The sequence below is a fragment of the Pongo pygmaeus genome, chromosome 20 (genome assembly GCF_028885625.2).
Source record: "Pongo pygmaeus isolate AG05252 chromosome 20, NHGRI_mPonPyg2-v2.0_pri, whole genome shotgun sequence".
Lineage (NCBI taxonomy): Eukaryota > Metazoa > Chordata > Mammalia > Primates > Hominidae > Pongo > Pongo pygmaeus.
The window spans coordinates 2,086,822-2,110,693 of NC_072393.2; the positions used below are offsets into that span (position 1 = coordinate 2,086,822).

Sequence of the window (23,872 nt, forward strand, 5' to 3'; positions counted from 1 at the left end):
TTGAGGTTTGCAATTTTATTAAGAAAACAAAAATTCAACCTATACAAAAAGGAAAATGCTTCCGTTGCAGCAGCCAAGTCCGCGGGAAACCAGGCTGCTCGGGCCTGCCCTGCACCCTCTGCACCCCTGGCCAGGCTAGGTGTCCTGCTGCTGGATGAAGGGGTTGGGGATGGCCTCCATGCCGTCCTGCGGGCAGATCAGCACCACGGATGTGCCCCGGCACACCACGAGGCCCAGCTGCCGGGTGTCCTCCGTGAGCTTGTACTGGTCGTCAGGGTCTGGGGAGGAGCAGACAGAGAGGACTGAGGGAGCTCCAGGAAGCCTCCGAGACCCCCCACCCACCCAAGACCCTTGCTCTAACCTCCCCACCTGCACCCTGCTGGCACCATGAGCATGCGGGGACCTCAGACGGGAGGCACTCTGCGGGGCAGGTCTCCGGCTCCCACGGCCCCTAGAGACCAGCGGCAGCTCCACAGACAGCAGCCACAGCCCTCCCTCACTCCACAGACCATGGGAACAGGGAGGCCCGGGTGACAGCCGGCTAACCTGGGTCTCAGAGCTCACTGGGGCCCAGGCACCAGGGCTGGGAACCAGGTTATCAGACGGCCGGCCAGAATACAGGCACCCTGGGCCTCCTGGTCTCTGCAAGGTCCCTGGAGCCCTAGGGGGCCAATATTCACCCTATAACAAAGAGGCTGGGGGCCGGGCGCGGTGGCTCACACTTGTAATCCCAGCACTTTGGGAGGCCGAGGCGGGCGGATCACGAGGTCAGGAGATGGAGACCATCCTGGCTAACACGGTGAAACCCCATCTCTACTAAAATATACAAAAAAATTAGCCGGGCCTGGTGGCAGGTGCTTGGAGTCCCAGCTACTTGGGAGGCTGAGGTAGGAGAATGGCATGAACCCGGGAGGTGGAGCTTGCAGTGAGCTGAGATCGCGCCACTGCACTCCAACCTAGGCGACAGAGCGAGACTCCATCTCAAAAAAAAAAAGAAAGAGGCTATTCATGTGGGGTGGGGACCATGTGGGCTGGCACCCCAGGGAAGTGCCAGCAAGCCCAAGACAAGCTCTCAAGAGGCTGAAGGTGACTAAAACTCCTCACTACTGTGGTCCTGTGGTGGTGGAGGCATGGGAGAACCATGGGGCCCAGGTTTTTAAAATTTTTTTTCAGACACCAGGTCTTGCTCTGTTGCTCAGGCTGGAGTGCAGTAGCGCAATCACAGCTCACAGCCTCAACCTCCTGGGCTCAACAATCCTCCTGCCTCAGCCTCCTGAGTAGCTGGGACCACAGGCACATGTACCGCCATGCCTGGCTAATTAAAATTTTTTTTTTTTGTAGAGACAGGGTCTCACTATGTTGCCCAGGCTGGTCTTAAATTCCTGGGCTCAAGTGATCCATGGCCAGCTCCAAGAATAAATTTTGTCTCAGTATTAATGGGTCTAAGGGGCAAGACCTGCTCTCTCTTAAGTCCTGGCATTCCCCCAATGCCTGGGCTGGGATGGGGACTTGCCGGCTGGGAACTTGCCGCAGGAGCTTCTGGGGGAGAGTCGGAGGACTTGGCAGCCTCACTGGGGAGGAGAGCGAGCAGGGGCAGGGAAATGAGGGAGGGTCCTCTGGGGAGGGGACGGGGACCCTGCGTTCATAAGCGGGGATTAACAAGGGCAGAAGAGGAGAGGGGCCCGAGAGGAGCCCCACAGCATGCTCACTCCCCTACAGCAAGGCTGCTCTCCACTGGGCGCCACAGCTCACACCTGGAACCCCAGCACTGTGGGAGGCTGAAGCAGGAGGATGGCTTGAGTCCAGGAGTTCGAGACCAGCCTGGGCAACACAGTGAGACCTCAGCTTATCTCTTTTTTTTGAGACGGAGTCTCACTCTGTTACTCAGGCTGGAATGCAGTTGCACCATCTCGGCTCACTGCGACCTCCGCCTCCCAGGTTCAAGCGATTCTCCTGCGTCAGCCTCCCGAGCAGCTGGGATTACAGGCATGCGCCACCACGCCCAGCAATTTTTTTGTATTTTTAGTGGAGACGGGGTTTCACCATGTTGGTCAGGCTGGTCTCAAACTCCTAACCTTAAGGGATCCCCCTGCCTCGGCCTCCCAAAGCGCTGGGATTACAGGTGTGAGCCATTGTGCCTGGCCTCTCACGTCACCAATTTAACAAAAACTAAAATAATAAAACATTTAAAAAGGGTTGTCCTCTAACTGTGCCGGGCGCCCCATCAGTGTGTAGAGACCAGTGGGTGAGCTGCCAGCTCCCGTCTCTCCAGGCCCCACAACAATGGAGTTTCCAGCTTTGTGAGGACGTCTAGGACCGGTGAGTGCTCAAGCCCGTCCATCGGCCGCCACGAGGCTTCACGTTGGTAACTCAGAGGTTTTGTGGGTTTGAGAGAGGAAGAGCCAGCAGGCAGCCCCACGGCCGCCCCCCTCGCCCCGCTGCCCCCCTCATCCCACTGCCCCCCTCACCCCACCACCCCCCTCGTCCCGCTGCCCGCCTCGGCCGCCGCCCCACTCACCTCGCATGTACTCAATGGTGCCGTCCAGCACAAGGTTGAGAAGTGGGTCGAAGCCCTTCAGGATTCCACTGGCTTGGAGAAATCACCAGGGGAGAGAAATGAGAAGGCATGAGATCCGTCCTGGGCACAGGGCCCGCCCCAGCATGGCCCAGGTATGGGGCTAACTGCTCCAGGGATGGAGGACTGAGGGTAGGAGAGGGCTCCCAGGAGTGGCCGATGACAGCCGCCTCCAGAGTGATCTCCACCACAGGCAGCAGACCATGTCTGCGGGGGGCCAGATGGCAAACACTTCTGGCCCTGCGGGCCACAGGGTGCCGGTCACAGCTGCTGCTCGGGCTGCCTGGGTGGAAGCAGCTTCAGTGATGAGTCCATGTGTGGCTGAACTGCGGCCAGTCAGCTCTACTCACAGGCACTGAACTGTGAATTTCATGTAATTTCCACATCGTGAGACAGTCTTCTTTTGATCCCTTTCCAGCTATTTAAAAGTCATAAAAACAATTCTCAGCTCAAAAGCAAAACAGGCAGCAGCACGTGCACGCGGTGGAACAACCAGCCAGGAAGACGAGCGAAGCTGGCGCAGGCCATGGCGCGGATGTGCCTGAGGACGCGCCTGAGGACGTCACACTCCGTGAGAGACGCCAGCCACAGAAGGCTGCGCACCGTGTGATCCCATTTCTATGAAATGTCCAGGACAGGCCAATCCCCAGAGACAGGGAGGGGATGCGTGGGTGCCAGGGTCAGGGAGGGGACAGGCAGCGATGGCTGATGGGGCAGGGCTTCCTCTAGGGGCGACACAGTGCTCCGCTCTGACAGCGGTGATGACTGCGCTGCTTGACCCGTGCTGAGTCCCTCAGTGAGTTTATGGAATACAAAAGAACAAATCCCAGCCCCGCTGCTCAGGGCTTGTGGGGAGCGGGCAACAGAGATGCTTTGAGACCCAGGTGCAGAGGCTTCGGGGGCTGAGACGGTCTCTGTGGCGTCTCTCTCCACACTGCCTGCCCCACCCCTCAAGCTTCGCCGCCTTAGGTCACAACTTGCCACCTCAGGTTAGGGCTGTCTGACCCGGTGGTGATCTCTGCCATCTGATCCTGCTCCACAGTGTCTGGTGACACTGAGAGGGGTGAAGGGGGAGCTGTGTGTCCCCAGCAGAGGCCGGCCCACCCTCCCTGCCTGGGACTCCCCTCCACTGCCCTGCAGGCTCCTCCAGCCGAGGCCCAGCAGCGGCTCTGCCTCTGCACTCACTGAGGGGCGTCCCACAGCCACCCCCTCCCTGCCCTCCTTCTTACCCCTGTCATCTTTCAGGTGCTTCCTCCAGACACCAACCCACAGCCCTTACAGTGCTGCCCTCTGCACGCCCCCGCCAATCTCAGGAAGCGGGCACCGCCGATCTCGGGAAGCGGGCACCGCCGATCTCGGGAAGCGGGCACCGCCGATCTCGGGAAGCGGGCACCGCCGATCTCGGGAAGCGGGCACCGCCGATCTTGGGAAGCGGGCACCGCCGATCTCGGGAAGCGGGCACCACCAATCTCGGGAAGCAGGCACCCCAGGCATTATTCTGCCCGCCTGTCTCCTCTCAAGGCAGGACCAAGAGCCCGTCCACGGCTGCTCCACACACACCGAGGGCCGCCCTGTGCAGTGGTGCAGGGCGAGGGTCTGCAAACCACGACCCTCAGGTGAACCTGCCTGCCGCTCCTCTCTGTAAGTCAAGGTTTCACTGGTCCGCCACCACACTCGCCCGCTCAGGCGCTGACCAGGGCGGCTCTCCCGCTCTGCTGGCATAGCTCAGTGGTTGTGACAGAGACCATCTGGGCTGCAAAGCTAAAGATATTTGCCGTCTGGCCTTCTACAGAGAAGGTCTGCCTGCCTGCATACAAGCTTCCGTCCGCCTCCACAGGCTTCGGCTTCCACCTCCACGGCTCCCTCTCTCTGCGCTCAAGTCCCTCCCCTGCAGAATGAAACTCACCTATAAGATGGGGTCAGATGCAGCTGTTCAGGTCCTTGGCACCAGCCTGACCAGTGAGCCCTCCCTCCTCATGGGGACAGATGTGAGCACTAAGGTAGGTAGGTCTCTAACAAGGAGCCAAGGTGCCCCTCTCTGGAGTGTGGGCTAGGGCCTGTGACTCTGACGGGACAAGATGTCACTCCTGCGCTTAGGTTATGTGGCAAAGACAAGGAACTTTGCAGCTGTAATTAGAGCCCCTGAATCAGCTGACTTTGAGCCAATCAAGAGGGAAACACCCTGGGTGGGCCTGACTGTATCAGGTGAGCCCTTCAGGGACCAAACCCTTCCTGCTTTTTGTGTGTGTGTATGTGTTTTTTTTTTGAGATGGAGTCTTGCTCTGTCGCCCAGGCTGGAGTGCAGTGGCGCGATCTCAGCTCATTGCAACCTCTGCCTCCAGGGCGATTCTCCTGCCTCAGCCTCCGAAGTAGCTGGGACTACAGGCATGCGCCACCATGCCCAAATAATTTTTGTATTTTTAGTAGAGATGGGGCCTTGCCATGTAGGCCAGGCTGGTCTCAAACTTCTGAAATCAAGTGATCTGCCTGCCTCGGCCTCCCAAAGTGCTGGGATTACAGGCGTGAGCCACAGCACCCAGTTAATTGTTCTACTTTTAGTAGAGATGGGGTTTCGCCATGTTGGCCAGGCTGGTCTCGAACTCTTGACCTCAGGTGATCCACCTGCCTCAGCCTCCCAGACTGCTGGGATTAAGGCGTGAGCCACCGCACCCAGCCCCAAACCCTTTCTGAAAGATGATTCTCCCACTGGCCCGAATAACTGAATATGGACAAATGTCAGCTCAGCCTGCAGCACTGTAGGGGCAGACCACCACGGTGGAACAGAGTCCCGAGCTGGCAGCATCTGGGAGCTGCAAGTGTCCCTAGCCAACACTGGCCAGAACAGGGACCCTGGCCCTGCAAAGGTAAGGCACTGAGCTCTGTCAATAACCAGTGGGCTCAGAAGAAGACCCCAAGATGATGGACCCAAAAAAACAACCCTCAGTTACAACCTCCTGAGAACCCTTGAGGCTGTGGCACCCTGGCTCCTGACCCACAGATCCTGTGAGATAATAAAATGGTGCTGTTTAAGGTGCTAAATGGGTGGTGATTTGCCATGAAGGGCACAAAACAAAGGGAAGCAGTGTGACCAGCAAGAGCGGCTGCTCACTCATGTCCTTCCATGTCCGGAGTCAGCATGGTGTAGACTGAGAAAACATTTTATTCATATTCCTTTTTCTTTTTGTTTTGAGACGGAGTCTTGCCCTATCGCCAGGCTGGAGTGCAGTGGCACAATCTCGCCTCTGGGGTCCAAGCGATTCTCCTGCCTCAGCCCCCTGAGTAGCTGGGACTACAGGTGTGCACCACCATGCCCAACTAACTTTTTGTATTTTAGTAGAGACAGGGTTTCACCATGTTGGCCAGGATGGTCTTGATTTCCTGCCCTCCTGATCTGCCCATCTCGGCCTCCCAAAGTGTCAGGATTAAAGGCATGAGTCACTGAGCCTGGCTTCCTTTTTCTCTTTTGAGACTGGGCCTTGCTTTGTGGCCCAGGCTGGAGTGCAGTGGTGTGGTCACAGCTCACTGCAGCCTCGAACCCTAGGGTGAAGCCACCCTCCCGCTTCAGACGCCCAAAGTGCTGGGATTACACACGTGAGCCGCCCCGCCCGGCTGGGGCACTGTGATTTTTAATAACTCTCATGCCACCCAGTTGTCTACAATCCAGGGACAAAGAGGTTTGGGTCCCCGTCTTACAAAAAAAAGAAACCAAAGATCCAAGAGGCTGTTGAATAAGTGACGTGTTGACTGACTGCTTACTTCCTGCTGAGAGCTGCCTCAATTACATACATGCCTGTAACCATTCATTCTCACCACCCCCTGTGAAGTGGGTGGAGTTACCAGCCCCATTTGACAAATGAGGAAACGGAGGCTCGGAGAAGGCAGCTCACTTGCCCAGTCAAAAATGCTAGGCTGGGCATGGTGGCTCATGCCTGAAATCCCAGCAATTTAGGGGGCTGAGGCAGGCAGATCGCTTGAGGCCAGGAGTTTGAGACCAGCCTGGCCAACATGGCGTCTCTACTAAAAATACAAATATTAGCGGGGCGTGGTGGTACACCTGTAATTCCAGCTACTCGGGAGGCTGAGGCACAAGAATCACTTGAACCTGGGAGGCGGAGGTTGCCGTGAGCTGAGATCGCACCACTGCACTCTAGCCCGGGTGACAGAGCGAGACTGCGTCTCAAAGAAAAAATAATAAAAATAAATAAAAGAGATGCTTCCGCATGCGTCCTCATCATCTCTGTTGCTGGGTTTATTTGAAATTTTTAAAGGGGGGGTACCGACAGCGGGAGCCTCCTCACCTTCGCGGCCTCCCTGGAACTTTACCCGGATCGTCTTGTCGATGTACTTGGACAAGTCCAAGATGCTCTCCTTTTTCTTTTTCTCCTTATCCTGCGGGGAAAGTAGAGCGCGTGAGGCCTGGAGCGCGGCCCGAGCCCCACGCCCCCCTGCTGCAGATTCCGCCGCGCGCTCACCGCCATCTTGTCGCGCCGTGTGGCTCTTCGCAGGCACCGCCCCGCGACCTTTGACCCCCCCACGCGCATGCGCGGCGCATGCGTGGCCCGGGGTCTCGGGGCGTTGCTGGGAAACATCTGCCGATGGTTGCGGCGGGCACCGGCCGACATGGCGGCAGCGGTGGCGGCTGCGCTGGCGCGGCTTTTGGCGGCCTTTCTGCTCCTCGCGGCCCAGGTGAGCGCGGCACCGGTCCCGACGGCACCGCAGGCTGCGGCCCTTCGGCCTCTCGGTCCCCGGGCTACGCGCAGGAACGACCCCGCTCGGCCCGTCTTGGGGGTCCAGCCTCGGGGATCCGCGGTCCCCGCGTTGTCGGCCGGCGGTGCCGGGGCCCGGCCGTGACCTTGCGGGTCTGTCCCCGGCTCCTCTCCTTTCCCCGCCTCGGAGGCCCTCCGCCGCTGCAGCGCCCCTCACTTCCCACCGGGTCTGAAGTTTGTGACCCCTCCATCCTCCGGTTCTGCTTCTCCGTTTCGGGGTCTCCAGCTGCCGCCGGGGACGCCTCTCTCCGGCTCTGTGGCCTTGAGCAGGCAACTGCCCGCCCCTCTCCGAGCTTCAGTTTCCCCTTAGGCGGAACGGGCACTGTGCTAAGCTAACCTCACCCTAGGGGGTGCGGTGGGGGAACCCAGAGGCGTCCCGCGCGTCCGCCAGTGACTGGCAGCATCCTGGAGCGGCCAGGAGCCCAGCCCTGCACTGGGGTCGGATCCCCGCTCCATCTTTTACTCCGTGACCTTGGACGAGGGAATTCGTCTGCAGAAGGAGGGCCGACTGTGGTGTGCATTCTGGAGGTTCTGCCCAGGGTGACCAGCGCCCAGGGCCAACAGGCCTTCATTATGTTCACTGTGTGTCATTTGATGTAAAGAGTGTCAGGTTCTAGTGGGGACAGTCTACGAGATCGCACTGTCATAACTGCATCTTTTATTTTCTTAATTCCAAATCTTCCTTCTCTCCTGAGTTTGGTGGCTCAGGCAATGGAACCTGGAGCAGCCCCACAAATGCAGCCCTTAACCTTCACTCCCCCCTCAGAGTTCTCACTCTTAAGGTGAGAACTTAAGAGTTCGCCGCCACCCGGCTCCTCAGTCTCCACTCCTCCAGCCCCACCGCTATCCCTCTGCTGTGGCTGCCTTTGTCCCCCACATCCCCAGTCCATCCTCGACACAGCAGGAGTGACCCTTTCAAAGTATGTCAGACCGTGTCGCATCCAGATGAGCGCGTCGTCCAGTTGTGACCTGGCTGCTGGGGAAGCCTGCAGCTCATTGCAGGCGCTTCACTCTCTAGTCTTTCCTCTTACCCTGAGATGCCCCTGGTCTCTGCAAGGCTGTCGGGCCCCCTCGGAAGCTTTCTGAGAACCCCAGCCCCACCCCAGCTGCTCTGTCAGCCCCCTTTGGACTCCCCCCATTCTGCAGCCAGGCACCTAGAGCTCCTCAGACATTTGGAAGGAGGGGGAAAGCCAGAGGTGGCAGAAAGATCACAGAACTCTGTGGAGGGAGGGACTCAGTTTGCCTGGGAAGGCTTTTCCGAAGCAGATCTTTTTTTTCTTTTGAGACGGAGTCTCTCTCTGTTGCCCAGGCTGGAGTGCAGTGGCATGATCTCGGCTCACTGCAACTTCCGCCTCCCGGTTCAAGCAATTCTCCCACCTCAGCCTCCTGAATAGCTGGGATTACAGGTGCATGCCACCACTCCTGGCTAAATTTTTTTTATTTTTTTATTTTTTTTAGTAGAGACGAGGTTTCACCATGTTGGTCAGGCTGGTCTCAAACTTCGGACCTCAGGTGATCCACCTGCTTCAGCCTCCCAAAGTGCTGGGATGACAGGCGTGAGCCACCGTGCCCGGCCCCGAAGCAGGTGTTCTGAATGATGAGTAGGAGTTTGCCGGGTCAGCAGGAGGGGAAGGGTGTTGGAAGCACCAGAAGCAGCATAAGCGGGGGCTGGGAGGTGTGAGAGCTGGCAGGTTATTTGGGGTTGGTAAGGGGTGGGCTGTGGCTGGAGTGTAGGGTGGAATAATGCTGGAAGGAAGGGTTTACACCCTGAAAGATGTCACCACCAAGGAGGCCCCGGGAGGTGGACCGTGGAAGGAAGCTGGAGCAGGGGCACAGAGGAGGGGGCAGTGGTGCGAGTGGCCCCAGGCAGAGGGTGAAGGCAGAGCATTCAGCCTCCTAGTCTGGACGACAGGCCGTCTGGTGGAAGCCAGGCCGTGGAAGGCGGTCGGTGCTGGGGTGCGTGGACTTTAACCTGGGCGGGCTGAGGAGTGTGAGCTTTATCCGGAGGGTGGGGAGTCAAAGGACGTGTCAGAGGGACGTGAGAGAGCAGGTGCTCCTGCCCCTCCCAGAACCCTGGTTGTAAATACACCCTGAGACGCCTATCCCTGGAGGGGGGCGGTGCTTCGGGGCAGTGGAAATTTGAGTCTGATTGCCCAAGAATGAGACTTGCTCTCAGGGCAGGAGCCTGGTTGGTGTCTGTGACCCTGAGCGAGGAAGTCGACCTCCCCAATGAGACACTTCCCCTCCCCACCCCACGGAGCCGCTCCTCAGCAGATCCGAGCTGGAGCTGGTGGCCCCGGCTGGACCCAGCCCGGCTCCTGGAACTCCTCAGTCTTCCCAGAAGGGAGGCTCTCCCGGCCTGGACTCACTGGCCTGTTTCAAAGGCCCTTGACATGGATGCTTTCACAGTCACTTCGAAGCAGGGTTTCTAAGCCTAGTAGTTTCTAAACCTGTGTGCAGTTGCAAAGCGTTTGTGCTGCAATTGAAGGATTTGGAGGTCGAGGCTTGGGCTTTGAGCCTGTCCTTGTAGCCTGAGCTTTTTCTGCTCCTCCAAATTTCAGTGGGCCTATCTAGAACTCAGGGCCCTCTTAGAGCTGTGGCCGTTGGAAGAATTGTTCCCCGTTCCTTTAACTCAGCAGGTGAGGAAACTCTTCCCGGTGAGATGTCGCGTTCTCTGGCCTTTGATAGAGGCACAGGCTTGTTTTTTTAATGGAAAACCAGTTTTGCGAATTGTGGAGAGGAAAATGCATGAATGTGCTTTTGTGCTTTTAAATGACCCTTTTAGAGAGAAGCAGAGAAGCAGTTCTATCAGTTCCCATTTTACACAAAAGACACTTTTCACCAAAGTCCCTGATCCCATAGAACAGAGCTTGGCAAGTGTTTTCTGGGAAGGGCTAGACAGTAGTTATGCTGGGCTCTGTGGCCCACGTGCCCTCTGGTTTGGTTGCTTGGTTTCTCCTGTTGTTCTTCCAGAGCCAGAGACCCTTCCTTAGGAATGGGCTTGGCTGTGTTCCAATAAAACTTTATTTACAAACACAGAAGGTGGGCCGGACTGTGGATTCTTGGCCTCTGCCGTGACCCATAACATCCCTCCTGGAGTAGGTGCGAGGGGTTCTGGGGGGCCGTGTTGGAAGGGGCACCCTCCGGGCTCGGCACTGGGGCCAGACTAGGGGGTGCTCTCACGGGCAGGCAGTCTGGTGGGCAGAACTGGAAAGAAAGGGCTCCTGACTCTGCCTGGGTTCTTGGGGAGGTCACATGGGAGGTGCTTGGAGTTGGGCTGGGGCAGCTGTGGGAAGGAAGCAGCATTAGCCAAGAGCTATGAGACCCCCAGTCGATTGTGGGGACCGGGGCTCCGTGGGCTTCCACCATGCTGCCACCCCGAGGTCACTAGGGCCTTGACCCAGATGCTCCCAGACCAGGCCAGAGATTTCGTGTGATTTCAGTGAGGGCCCGGCTGTTGGACAGCCTGTCTGTGCCTGTGTGCTGGGGTTGGTGTCTGGCACCAGGGACCTTTGGGACCTTTAGCCAAGCCAGAGCTCTCCTTCCCCAGCCCTAGCTTGGCAGAGCTGCGTCTGCACTGTGGGCCCTTGTGGCGTTGTGGTGTCGGCCCTTTTGGTGCCCAGCTCAGCGCCCATCCAGACATGTGGCTGCCACCCTGTTCCTGATGAGGCAAATGGGTGTGGCCTGTTTGTTTCCGTGACAGGTCCCCTGGGGACCAGGGGGTGTGGCTGTCTCTCTGTCTGGGAGGTTTACAGCCTGGCAGGAGCCCTGCAGCCCCAGAAGGCCTGGCCCAGGAGCCTGCAGTGTGCAGATGAGCCCTGCAGCCCCGGAAGGCTGAGGGCTGGGCGCTCCTGAGAACGGGCAGGCCTAGGGCATGGGGTGGGTCTCCTTGGTCCCTGGCACATGGGTTTTCTTCTGGGACCCCTCCTCCCTGTGCAGGCCGGGCTCCCTTGGGGGCCCACACTGAGGGTCTGCAGTGTGGCACAGCAGCTGAGACCTGGGCCCCATCGCTGTGAGACCCTCTGGTAACTGGCGTCCTGGAGAGATGGAGATGTCTTTGTCAGCTGCTGGGTGGGGGCCCTGGGCAGGGGAGCAGAAGGAAGGTGGGGATGGCAGGTACGGGCGGCTGGACTGGGCTCTGCTGGGAGGGGGAGCAGGAGGAGGGTGGGGATGGTAGGTGCAAGCGGCTGGACTGGGCTCTGCTGAGCAGGGGAGCAGGAGGAAGGTGGGGATGGCAGGTGCAGGCGGCTGGACTGGGCTCTGTGGGAGCAGGAGGAAGGTGGGGATGGCAGGTGCGGGCAGCTGGACTGGGCTCTGCTGGGAGGACCGTGATTCTGCCTAGGCCAGAGTCCTGCAGTGTCCGCCGTGGGACTGCGGTGGGATGCGTGGTGAGCAGTGCCAGCTTCCTATGTGTGGAATCCATCTTTCCTCTTAGCTCCATCCTGCTCTGTTAAGCATTAAATTGAAGAGGCGGGGGCCGGCCCTTCTGGTCCAGGCCCGTCTACTCTGCAGCCCTCCTGGGAGGCATCCAGGGCTCTGGGGCCTGGTCCTGCCCCCTACTTCGTTTTGAGAGCGTGGCAAGGGCCCCGGCTCGTTCTGTCCTGGGTGCAGTGCTCCACCACCGCTGCTCCTCTTGGCTGGCTTTGGCCTGTCGTCCCCGTTCTGTGTCAGGGGCTCCTGCTGGCGGATCCGGGCCTTCTCCCTGTGGCCTTCTCTGAGCCGCTGCTGCTGCAGGCTGGAGAGCAGGAACTTGAAGTCCTGTCTTGCTATTCCTTCTCTTTCCTGCGAAGTGGGAGCTGCTGTGCTGGACTCTGCTGGTTTGGGGCTTCGTGGGGAACGTGACGCTGTCTGTCCTGCTGGTGGCAGCGTGACCTGTTGCAAACCTCAGCCTGTCCCACTCAGGACCTGGTGCCCGTAGGCCCCTTGGCCCACCTGCTTCCTGCTGTTCTTCCAGTGGGAGCTGAGGGGTGCCGACCTGGGGATCCCCCTCGTCTCGGCCCCACCATGTGCCTGGGCCCCGGTGTGCCCTGGAGCACCAGCCAACACGCAGTGCCCACGGGGCTGTGGGTCAAAGGCCACCCAGACCTGAGGGGTGGGAAGGCTTGTCCAGGCCTCCCACCCAGGCCCAGGGCCAGGTCCGCTGGGGCCCTGCCCTGCTTCCCTGCTCAGGGCTCTGCCCTCGGCTGTCGTTCTCCCACTGTGCCCACTGATCCTGGGAGGCCCAGGAGGTGGTGCGATCCCTGTTTTTTGGTGCAGAAACTCGGGAGCCACAAAGGGGTGACCTGACACACTCATGGTCACCAGCCTGGGGCTCCCTGAGGAAGGTGAGCCAGTCTGGGTCTTTGCTATAAACCACGTATGGTCACATCCCTGTCTGTCCTGTTGAGAGGGGGAAGCATCCCAGACCACCTGGTGAATACGGGTGCCCTTCCTGGAGGCGTCCTCCCCTCCTCGGGCCTGTTTCTTGTGGGGCGGTGTAGCCCCGCATGTCCTGTGCTGTGGCTCTGACCGCTGACCTTGTCCTGCAGGTGGCCTGTGAGTACGGCATGGTGCACGTGGTCTCCCAGGCTGGGGGCCCCGAAGGCAAAGACTACTGCATCCTCTACAACCCGCAGTGGGCCCATCTGCCGCACGACCTCAGCAAGGCAGTGAGTACCCGCTGGCCGGGCGCCGCTGCAAGGAGAATGCGGGGGCCCCAGGGCTCTAGAGACACATCCGGCTGGGGCTGCAGGAAAGATCCAGAGGCGAGAGGCAGGCCCTGACCAGGTCTGGGGGACCCTCAGCTGGCCCCCAGTTCCCCTGGGCCTCCCCAACCCTGGTCATCAATGCAAGCTCTCCATGGGGCCTTGGGGTGCAGATCCAGAGGCACCGGCCGAGCTCCATGTGGTAGACGAGGGTCTCTGCTGCTCCATGCCGGGGACCCTATCCAGTGGGCCCAGACAGAGGGGCCCTCAGAAGAGTGACAGCAGAGGGCACAGTGGGGCCCCAGGGACGAGACCTGTTCCTTTCACCATCTTCCTGACTGGGGCACTAACACCTGCTGCTGAATGGGTCCCTCCCTCAGAGGCCCCACCTCCTTTTCCACCGCATCCCTCAGGCCCCGCCTCCTTTTCCACGCATCCCTCAGGCCCCGCCTCCTTTCCCACTGCATCCTTCAGGCCCTGCCTCCTTTCTCACTGCATCCTTCAGGCCCTGCCTCCTTTCTCACTGCATCCTTCAGGCCCTGCTTCCTTTCTCACTGCATCCTTCAGGCCCTGCTTCCTTTCTCACTGCATTCTTCACTCTCCGCCTCCTTTTGCACTGCATCCCTCAGTCCCCGCCTACTTTCTCACTTCGTCTCTCAGGCCCCGCCTCCTTTCCCACCTCATCCCTCTGGCCCCACCTCCTTTCCCACCACACCCCTCTGTCCCTGCCTCCTTTCCCACCGCGTCCCTCAGGCCCCGACTCCTTTCCCCGAGTGCCTCAGGCCCCGCCTCCTTTCCCACCGTGTCCCGCCCCCCTCCTGGAGCCCTCGAGGTGTGCCGGCGAAGAGGCACTAGCATCTTCCTGTCAGCTTTATGCATAGTGTGTGCGTGTGAGCACATGTGTAATCAGTATGTGCCTGAACATGCTCACGTGTCTGCATGTTTATGTGAGTTCGCATCAGTGTATGCGTGCATGTGCCTGAGTGTTTTTTGTGTGTGAACACATGTAATAGGCATGTGAACACATGTAATAGATATGTGTGAAGACATGTGCCTGAGTGCATATTTGAGTTTGTGTGTGCATGTGAGCACATGAGTAATAGATATGTGCATGAACATGTGTGCCTTAGTGCGTGTTTGTGTGTCAGCACACCTGTGTGTGTGAGCATGAGTGTAATAGGTGTGTGGGGGCATGTGCATGGGTCCGAATGTGTATGTCTGTTTTTATGTGCACATGTGCGTGTGAGCGTGTGTGCAATAGGTTTGTGTATGGATGTGTGAGTGCATGTGTGTGTATGTGTGTGCAGGTGTGTGTAAGCATGTAACTATGTAATAGTTATGTTTGTGGATGTATGCATGTGTCTGCACATGTGTGCGTGTGTACATGTGTAATAGGTGTGTGTGTATGTGTGTACATGTGGATAATAGGTTTGTGTGTGGATGTGTGTGTGCTTGTGTGTTTGGGTTCGTGTGTGTGCATGAGTGTGAGTGCGTGTGTAATAGGTATGTGCGTGTGCTTGAGTGTGTGTGAGTTCGTGTGGTGTGTGTGCATGCATGTGTGTGTGTAATAGGTGTGTGTGCCTGAGCATGAGTGCACAGGTATGTGCTTGTGTATGCATGTGTGTGCTGTGTGCTCTGGCTTGGCTGTGTGTGCATGTGTGTGTGTGCATGTGTGTGTGTGCATGTGTAATAGGCATGTGTCTGCTTGAGCGTGAGTGCGTGTGTGTGTGCTTGCGTGTGCATATGTGTGCCGTGTGCTCCGGCCTGGCTGTGTATGTGTGCGCGTGTGTGTGCGTGTGCTCCAGCCTGGCTGTGGTGTGTGTGTGTGCGCTGGCCTGGCTGTGGGTGTGTGCGTGTGCACTGGCCTGGCTGTGGGTGTGTGCGTGTGTGTGCATGTATGCATGTGTGTGCCATGTGCTCCAGCCTGGCTGTGGATGTGTGGTTATGTGTGCGTGTGCTCTGGCCTGGCTGTGGGTGTGTGTGTGTGTGCTCTGGCCTGGCTGTGGGTGTGTGCGCGTGCTCCGGCATCACTGTGGGTGTGTGCGTGTGCTCGGCCTGGTTGTGGGTGTGTGCGCGTGCTCCGGCCTGGCTGTGGCTGTGGGCGTGGCTGTGGGTGTGTGCGTGCGTGTGCATGTGTGTGTGCATGTGTGCGTGTGTATGTGTTCTTGGCTTCAGGGGCTGTGAGGCCCCTGAGAGTTGGGGCCTCGTTCTCTGCACACTGGAAACCCTCCCCCTTCTCACAGATGGCTGGCCGTGGTGGGGCTGTGGTGGGGACCCACTCGGTTTTGCTGAGTGATCTGTGATGGCTCGCGGGGTGGCTCAGGTGTCAGGGGACAGCCATGTCTGTGAGGACTCCGGCCCCGCTCAGATGAGGCAGCCCAGCCCGTCACTCAGGGCCCGGCTGTGGGAGCCGCAGTAGGGATGGTCTGCCTAGGTGGGCGGAGGCCACGCGGGGCTTTAGGCGAGGGCCAGGATCTAACTCAGCGCAGGCTTCAGGTGGGAGAAGGGGCAGCTGGGCCCTCCTGGTGACTCACATCACGTGAGACAACACCGTGCCCTGGCCTTTCCAGTCTTTCCTGCAGCTGCGCAACTGGACGGCCTCCCTGCTCTGCTCCTCGGCCGACCTCCCCGCCCGTGGCTTCAGCAACCAGATCCCGCTGGTGGCGCGGGGGAACTGCACCTTCTATGAGAAAGTGAGGCTGGCCCAGGGCAGCGGAGCACGCGGGCTGCTCATCGTCAGCAGAGAGAGGCTGGTACGGCCCTGCGCGTCCCCCACCGGGCCAGCTCTCTGGGGGCAGAAGGGGGGTGCAGGAGGCAGAGACGGCAGCAGCTGGGGCTGGTCTTCCGACTTCTGCTAAAGGCAGGCCCCTCTGTGGGGAGGATCTGGGCCGAGTGTGACTGGCGGGGGGGGGATCCGGGCCGAGTGTGGCCGTGGGGAGGGCGGAGATGAGTCTGTTCTTCCTGCGCTGCTGGCTGGGGCTGTGGAACTTTGGCCGTGGTCTTGTTGGGTGCCTGTCCTAGAGCAGCCCCCAGGGGTGTCGGAGACAATACCCTCTGTGGGGATGGGATTGGGGTGGCTTCTGAGGAGCAGGTGGCCTGGCCCTGAGCTGGTCCTTTCTGTGTAGTCTGGTGCCCTTGCCCTCTAGCCAGTGGGGCTGTGCTGGCTGGTGTGGTCCTAGCCAGGTGGCCTGAAGCCTGGCCCCTTTTCCATCTTCTGTGAAATGGGGCTGTGGTTGAGAGCTGGGGGCCTGGCAGGGCTGGTCACAGCACAGGGACATGCCAACTGCTGGGCTGGGCAGGGTGCATGGCCGCCCCTGAATTGTAGTTTTGGGGTAAGAAGAAATGGAGTTCAGGAATTCCCTGACAGCCCTGCCTGTGGCTCTGGGCTGCCCCCGCCGGCGTTGCACCCCGAGCCTGGCAATCCACAAAGGCCTGGTGCAGGGGCTCAGGGCCGAGGGCAGAGCAGTCCGGGCAGAACCGAGGGTGCCATCCCTGTCCGCACGCGCTGCCGTCGTAGTTGAGAGAGGCCCTCAGTGGGTGCGGGGCTCAAGGCGGCTTAGTGGGCAGGCGTGGGCTGTGACAATTGTCACTCAGGACGTGTATGTGCGGTTCGGGAGTCCCATGGCTGTGGGAGGGATTAGTGGTGCTTTTAGGCCGGGGCCCTGTTGTCAAGTGAAGAAGTCTCGATGCCCTTCACCCTCCCTGTTCTTGGGTCCTCCTGGGAGGCCGGAGGCTGTCAGCTGCAGATGGGGAGCCAGCAGGCGCCCCCAGCCTGACCCGAGCCTTGAGTGAGGGTCCCAGGAGAGGAGGCGAATGGGTGATGCCTGCCGCTCCCTCCTCTGGGCCCCCAGGTCCCCCCAGGAGGTAATAAGACGCAATATGATGAGATTGGCATTCCCGTGGCCCTGCTCAGCTACAAAGACATGCTGGACATCTTCAGGGTAGGTCTGCGCCAGCTCAGACCTGCGCTCCTGAGGAGATGGGGCAGGGGGCTTCGGGCTGGCTGCTGGGGGGGGGGTTTGTGCCTCAGTTGGTGGGATTAGGGTGGTGGGTGAGGCATGGCCAGGGTCTCCAGCCCCAGCCCCACAGCTCACAGCTGCACGTGGACCCATGGCTGGCAGGTGGCTCTGACGCCTGCCTCCGGTGTGTTCCTTGAGGCAGCGTTTCGGCCGCATGGTGAGGGCGGCGCTGTATGCGCCTAAGGAGCCGGTGCTGGACTATAACATGGTCATCATCTTCATCATGGCCGTGGGCACCGTCGCCATCGGTGGCTACTGGGCCGGGAGTCGGGACGTGAAGAAGTGAGTTTCGTGTCGTGTGTGTACTGTGACAGGGGGGCAGGCGGCTCTGACATGGGCCGGGGCGGCCAGTCTTCCCATCCAGAACAGCAGTGAGCACTTTGGCCTTGGCAGGCACGGCTCGCCCCGTGGAGCCCTTCCTTTCTTCCTCAGGAGGTCCTGGGACAGAATCAGGCTCTTTTCCTGCCAGGGTGGGCTCCGGGCACCCGGTGGGTGTGTGGGACTGGGCAGGTGTGGATGTGGCAGGTACGGGCGTGGCAGGTGCAGGGCTGGCAGGTGGCTGGGGCTAGCTACCCTCTCTTGCTGAGCCGCCCGGGTCTGGGGAGGCCCCATGTCCAGGGCTCTTTATGCAGATCCAAGCTGCGGTTGCTGCCCACGTGCCAGCCTCTGGCCCAGCCTAGTGGCCGCCCCAGCTCAACTAAGGGACGTGGGCCCTGCCACCCTCTGCTGTGTGGTCTCTGCCCTGGGGATGTTCGGGGCGGTTCCTTGCGCTTCAGTCCCCCCCGGGTCCCCTCCTGCTCCCGGGTTTTCTGCCCCGTTCCCCTGGGTGGCTGTGGGCTCCTGGGCCCCGTGTCGGCCAGCCGGCCCCAGCGCCCTGCGACCCCATGGTGTCTCCCAAGAAGGTACATGAAGCACAAGCGTGATGACGGGCCCGAGAAGCAGGAGGACGAGGCGGTGGACGTGACGCCGGTGATGACCTGCGTGTTCGTGGTGATGTGCTGCTCCATGCTGGTGCTGCTCTACTACTTCTACGACTTCCTCGGTGCGCGGCCCCGGGCGGGTGGGCCGCGGCATGGAGATGCAGCCCGTCCTGTGCGGAGGGAGGGTGGCGTGCGGGCCTGGCCCCCGGCCTCACGGCCCTGCCCCTGCAGTGTATGTGGTCATCGGGATCTTCTGCCTGGCCTCCGCCACCGGCCTCTACAGCTGCCTGGCGCCCTGCGTGCGGCGGCTGCCCTTCGGCAAGTGCAGGTGAGTCTGCCTGGCTGGCCCCGACGTGCCTGACTGTGCAGTGATGGCCACGGCCTCTTTGCTGCCCCATAGCCCCCCATGGTGCAATATCGCTCAGAGTCTACAGCAGGCGCTCCCTCAGTGCTGGCCTGGGGCTCCTAGGCCCAGGAGCAGGGCGGAGTCTGGGCGAGCTATCATTGGAGCCCGCCAGCAGCCAGGCGCCAGGGGTGGCGGGGGGAGGGTGCACTTGTCCCCAGGAACCCTGCCCCAGGTCGCAGGCTGGCGGGGGCACGGGAAAGCACCAGGGTTCTCCGGGGAACCCAGAAGGTTCCCCACAGCCCAGAGCTTGGCCTGGCTCTTAGGGGTAAAGGGAGCTGCTGGGGGGTCTCCGACAAAGTCAGACCTGGGTCTAGGAAGCGGGGCTTGCCCAGGGGGAGACCTTTTTGTGTTGCCGTCCCTGGGTGAGGAGGTGGGAGGTCTGGAGCAGGCAGGGCCTCGGGTGAAGGGGCGCAGCGCAGGCGAGGGGCTCTGTGGGTACAGCCTGTGGCCCCCAGCGCCTGCCCGGGTCGGGCTCTGCTGTGCCCTTGGGGCGCCTACTGTTGTCATCGTGCGGGATGTGGAGTTTAATGAGGACAACAGAGTGGGGGCTGCCACTCTGGAGGGGGTGCCTGGGCAGGGCCCAAGGGTGGTGGGCAGTGGGATGAGGCCGGTAGCTGGTGGGCTTGGCTCTGACTGCCCCGTGCCCCCCAGGATCCCCAACAACAGCCTGCCCTACTTCCACAAGCGCCCGCAGGCCCGTATGCTGCTCCTGGCGCTCTTCTGCGTGGCCGTCAGCGTGGTGTGGGGCGTCTTCCGCAACGAGGACCAGTAAGTGCTGCTTCCCCTGGGTCCTGGTGGGCAGTGGCGTCCTCAGACACACCAGGGCTGCTGGGGCCCTGACTCCCTGCCCTCCCTGGAGGCCGCCCCAGCCTGGAGCTGCTTCAGCACCGTGTTATGAGAAGCCCTGGCCCCGGGCTGCCCTGACAGTGCCTCGAGGTCGTTTCACCTGGGTTGGTCCGGGTGCCATGGGAACCCTGACTGGAATCCGGGAGGAGAGGCCGGAGCCCCTGTGGCCGGGAGCCACGTCTTCCAGCCTGGATGGGACTCCTTTGTGGGGCATCGCTGCCCAGGGCCACAGTCTGTCCCCCACTGTCCCTGTCCTGGCACCCACGTGCACACCGCAGGTTCGAGGCCCAGGGTGTGGGCACCAGGGCACCTGATCCTCTTGGTCATGATTGCTGTGGCCTCTGAGCAGTGATGGAGGTGGGGCAGGCACTGCTCCCCCCACGCTCACCTCCCACGTGGCCTGGACTTGTGGCTGCCTCCTGCCAGCTGGGCCTCCCCCATGAGGCCGAGTGCCTGGCGCCGTGTTGGGAGGACAGAGCTGGCCCATCCCCGCCCGGTCCCCACCGCTGTCGCTGATACCATCTGGCGCTTTCTCCCGGCCTTCCCGAGGCAGCCAAGTACGCTTGGCTTTGGTGTGTATCGGAGCCACGGCACGTTTAACTGGCAGAAGGAAGATGTGAAAATATTTTGAATCCTTTGTACACAAAGAGAAAATGAATCTTTTCAGTTATTTCCAAGCCAGGAAACTCGCTCCGTCACATGAAATTAGCGCAGGCCTCAGTCAGCTGGGCGCAGGGGCTCACGCCTGGGATCCCAGCATTTGGGAGGCCAAGGCAGGACGATCACTTTGCCCAGGAGTTCAAGACCAGCCTGGGCAACAAGCGAGACCCCTCTCTATTTAAGAAATAACATAAAATCAGAAAAAATAACTGGCCGCAGTTCTCTTGGTGCTTGCGGCGCGTGGCGCCTGGAATTGGCTGTGCCAGCGTCTCCCATGGAGGCCTCTGTTGTTAGCAGCCGCCCTGCCCGGGAGATGTTTTTATCCCATTTTCAAATGAAGCCTTTGATGTTTGAGATGCTGAGGAATGCTGGGGAACTCATCCACCAAGTGACAGGCAGAGCCTGCATGGGGGCAGGGGCCAGCGGGGAGGGGACGCTGGGGCTTCGTGGGGCCAGGAGAGAGCCGAGGTTGCGGCTGACTGCTGGGGCCATGGCCTTGTTCAGGAGGCGGTTCTGTGCTTTGCCCCAGGGCACCAACCGCATGGCAGCCCCACCCACTGTGGACCCAGAGGTTCTGTGAGGAAACCTGGTGTGGCACAAGTTTTAACTTAATGAACAGTTTGGGCACGGGGGCTCATGCCTGTAATCCCAGCACTTTGGGAGGCCGAGGCGGGCAGATCACTTGAGGTCAGGAGTTTGAGCCAACAGCCTGGCCAACATGACAAAACCCCGTCTGTACTAAAAATACAAAAAAATTTGCCTGGCATTGTGGTGTGTGCCTGTAATCCCAGCTACTTGGGAGGCTGAGGCAGGAGAATTGCTTGAACCTGGGAGGCAGAGGTTGCAGCAAGTCAAGATCGTGCCACCAAACTCCAGCCTGGGTGACAGAGTGAGACTCCATCTCAAAAACAAAACAAAACAAAAACAGTTTGGAGGGGTCAGTGCCCAAGCCCTCCTGCACATGCACCCTCTGCCTGGCCCCTGCCTACAGCCTGTGACCCCTGCCTACAGCGTGACACCCACCATCCGGGGACGGTGACTGAGGGGACGCAGCCGGCCAGGCCCGTGTCCACCATCCTGGCCCCACCATCCTGGGACAGCGACTGAGGGGACGCAGCCGGCCAGGCCCGTGTCCACCGTCCTGGCCCCACCATCCGGGGACAGCGACTGAGGGGACGCAGCCAGCCAGGCCCGTGTCCACCATCCTGGCTGCGGAGTGGTGGGCTCCTCTACCTGCTTCCGCAGGATGGGCCCTGGGGTGGGGCCTGTGCCGCCAGCTCTGCTGGAGTTGTAACAGCAGGGGTCCTCCCACAGGTCTGGGGTCCTCAGGGTCATCCCCTGGGCAGGTGGAAGGGCAGTGGGGCTGTGTGCTGGCTGAGAGCGAGGGCCCTGTGTGGCTCATGGGAGGTGGCGTCCTGGGTGGTCAGCCAGCCTCTGCCCCGGCGGGGATGCTGCTTTGTCTTGCAGGTGGGCCTGGGTCCTCCAGGACGCCCTGGGCATCGCCTTCTGCCTCTACATGCTGAAGACCATCCGTCTGCCCACCTTCAAGGTGAGTGCAGAGAGGGCGCGGCTGTGGGGCAGCGTGGGTAGCGGGGGGCCTTCATCCCAGCCTGGCCTGTGTGGGGCTGTGGTCCTTGCAGGTCTGTACTCCTGCTCACTGCCCTGGGGATGGCTGCCTAGGCCTGTTGTGAAGGGTGGGGCTTGAAGATTGGGTCCCAAAGCCCCCGCCGAGGCGGCCTGGGTGGGTGGCTGTGGGGCGGTTCCCGGCAGGGGCAACTCATGTCTGGATGAGGTGGTGGGGAGAGCGGTTGAATAAGGCTAGAGTTACTGGCCTCAGGTGGTACCAGGAGCGCGGGGATGTCGTCAAGCCCCAGGCGGCTGCACTCCCGTGAGGGCCCCACAGCACCCCAAGCGAGCGGCATTTGAATGCCCGGGATGGCCTTCCGTATACCCAGAGCCGGACCTGCGTGGCAGAGGCCTCCGCCCCCCCCGTCCCTGCCTTCCTGTTACGTGGAGACTCTAAAAGCCTGACTTTTGTCCTTAAATCCTGACCTGATGTTGCTTCCAAAGCTCCTCCTGCGTGGTGCGTCCCTGGCACTGGGCGCGCTCTGCTCAGGTTCCTTTAAAGGCTGCCTCCCAGGAGGAGGTGCTGGGCCTCATGAGATGGGAGTGGAAGTAGGGAGTCGGGGAGGCACGGGCCGGGGTGGGGGCTGCCCTCAGCCGTGGGCTTCGCAGGCCTGCACGCTGCTGCTGCTGGTGCTGTTTCTCTACGACATCTTCTTCGTGTTCATCACGCCCTTCCTGACCAAGGTAGGCGACCGCCTGCCCCCTTCCACCCCATCACCCCGCTCCCCCGCCCCTCGCAACCCCCCATCACCCCCCCATCACCCTGCCCCCTCGTCCCCCCCCACCCCATCACCCCGTTCTCCTCGTCCCCCCCCACCCCATCACCCCGCTCCCCCGTCCCATCACCCCATCACCCCGCTCCCCCATCCCATCACCCCCTATCACCCTGCCCCCTCGTCCCCCCCACCCCATCACCCCGCTCTCCTCGTCCCCCCCCACCCCATCACCCCGCTCCCCCGTCCCATCACCCCATCACCCCGCTCCCCCGTCCCATCACCCCCTATCACCCTGCCCCCTCGTCCCCCCCCACCCCATCACCCCGCTCTCCTCGTCCCCCTCCACCCCATCACCCCGCTCCGCTGCCCCATCACCCCCCATCACCCTGCCCCCTTGCATCCCCCCATTGCATCACGCTGCCCCATCACCCCACTCCTCTGCCCCCCCACCCCATCACCACGCTCCCTCAGTCAACCCCCTTCTGTGCAGAGTGGGAGCAGCATCATGGTGGAGGTGGCCACTGGGCCCTCGGACTCGGCCACCCGTGAGAAGGTGCGTCTTCTGACCGCAGCGTCTCAGGTTGCCATGGGTCAAGGTGTTGCGCGGAGAGGATAGGGCTCGAGGCATCCCGCGGTCGGGTGAGGGTCCTGGAGGACATTGTCCTCTTCCCGTCTTTGCAGCTGCCCATGGTCCTGAAGGTGCCCAGGCTGAACTCCTCACCTCTGGCCCTGTGTGACCGGCCCTTCTCACTCCTGGGTTTCGGAGACATTTTGGTGCCAGGTACTGAGGCGGGTGGGGCACACGGGTCTGCGCTGTGGGGCAGGGCCCCGGGCGGTTGAGGTTTGCCTTTGGGAGTGAGTGGCCCGCACACTGTCGGCTGGAGATAAAGTCCTGAGAGTCAGAGTCGGGCAGGTTGGGGCCGTTGAGGCTTGGGTGCCTGGGCAGCGAGGGCTTTGCCTGGGTGGGGTAGGGACCCCCTTGGTTCCTAGGGAGTGGGGAAGGCCCCCCGATTGCAGACAGCCTCACCCCATCCTGCTCGCGGTTGTGCAGGGGTCCCAGTGAGCTCATGTTGCTGCAGAAGGCAGAGACTACCCTCGCAGCCTCAGTGTCCCCAGGGTCCTGCCAGGTGTATCTGCCTGGACTTTGCTCTCACTGTGGTCTCAGTTTACCCACTGAGAGTCATGGCAGCCCTGTCCTGAGCGAGCGTGTGGCCTGTCTGTGAAATGACAGCAGCCACCAGGCAGCGAGAGGCCCACGGCGCCCACAGGTGCTCAGGTGCCCACCTGCTCCCGGGAAGCCCCTGCTCCAAGGCTCTGTGGGCCCGAGTAAGCCTCTGCCCCGTGCCTCCCCCAGGGCTGCTGGTGGCCTACTGCCACAGGTTTGACATCCAGGTACAGTCCTCCAGGGTATACTTCGTGGCCTGCACCATCGGTAAGTGCCTCGGTTGGGCCCGTGCTTGCCGCTCTGGCTCCAGCCCCGCCCTGACTCAGCCTCTGTCCTGGCCCTGACCCCTAACCCCAACCCCAACCCCAACCCTAACCCTAACTCCAGCCCTAACACCATAACCATAACACCCTAATCGTAACACCATAACACCCTAACCCTAACCCCCTGGCCACTCTGGGAGCTGGCCTCGGGTGGCTGGGCCTGTGC

General features: G+C 60.9%; 2 protein-coding genes across 8 annotated transcripts in view; one reads left to right on the forward strand and one right to left on the reverse strand.

Annotated features, from left to right (window-relative positions):
- LSM7 (LSM7 homolog, U6 small nuclear RNA and mRNA degradation associated) lies at positions 1-7,180 on the reverse strand. The gene is made up of 4 exons (XM_054465478.2): positions 7,048-7,180; positions 6,874-6,964; positions 2,519-2,590; positions 1-278 (listed from the first exon to the last, which is right to left on the reverse strand). The coding sequence occupies exons 1-4, from the start codon at positions 7,162-7,164 to the stop codon at positions 136-138; spliced, it is 423 nt and encodes a 140-aa protein (XP_054321453.2). The 5' UTR covers positions 7,165-7,180; the 3' UTR covers positions 1-135.
- The window catches only part of SPPL2B (signal peptide peptidase like 2B), a 21,420-nt gene continuing 4,652 nt past the window's right edge, over positions 7,105-23,872 (forward strand). For 2 of the 7 annotated variants that reach the window (XM_054465473.2, XM_054465477.2), the window contains exons 1-13: positions 7,140-7,261; positions 12,870-12,989; positions 15,596-15,778; positions 16,877-16,966; positions 17,187-17,326; positions 17,947-18,086; positions 18,196-18,292; positions 19,022-19,138; positions 21,344-21,425; positions 22,112-22,186; positions 22,709-22,771; positions 22,900-22,999; positions 23,573-23,650. In XM_054465473.2, coding sequence (XP_054321448.2) covers positions 7,196-7,261; positions 12,870-12,989; positions 15,596-15,778; positions 16,877-16,966; positions 17,187-17,326; positions 17,947-18,086; positions 18,196-18,292; positions 19,022-19,138; positions 21,344-21,425; positions 22,112-22,186; positions 22,709-22,771; positions 22,900-22,999; positions 23,573-23,650 — 1,351 coding nt within the window. In that variant the 5' untranslated portion in view covers positions 7,140-7,195. Of the gene's footprint in view, positions 7,262-12,869; positions 12,990-15,595; positions 15,779-16,876; positions 16,967-17,186; positions 17,327-17,943; positions 18,087-18,195; positions 18,293-19,021; positions 19,139-21,343; positions 21,426-22,111; positions 22,187-22,708; positions 22,772-22,899; positions 23,000-23,572; positions 23,651-23,872 lie in introns of all 7 variants that reach the window. The other 5 variants (XM_054465472.2, XM_063657805.1, XM_054465476.2 and 2 more) reach the window with 5 other exon arrangements.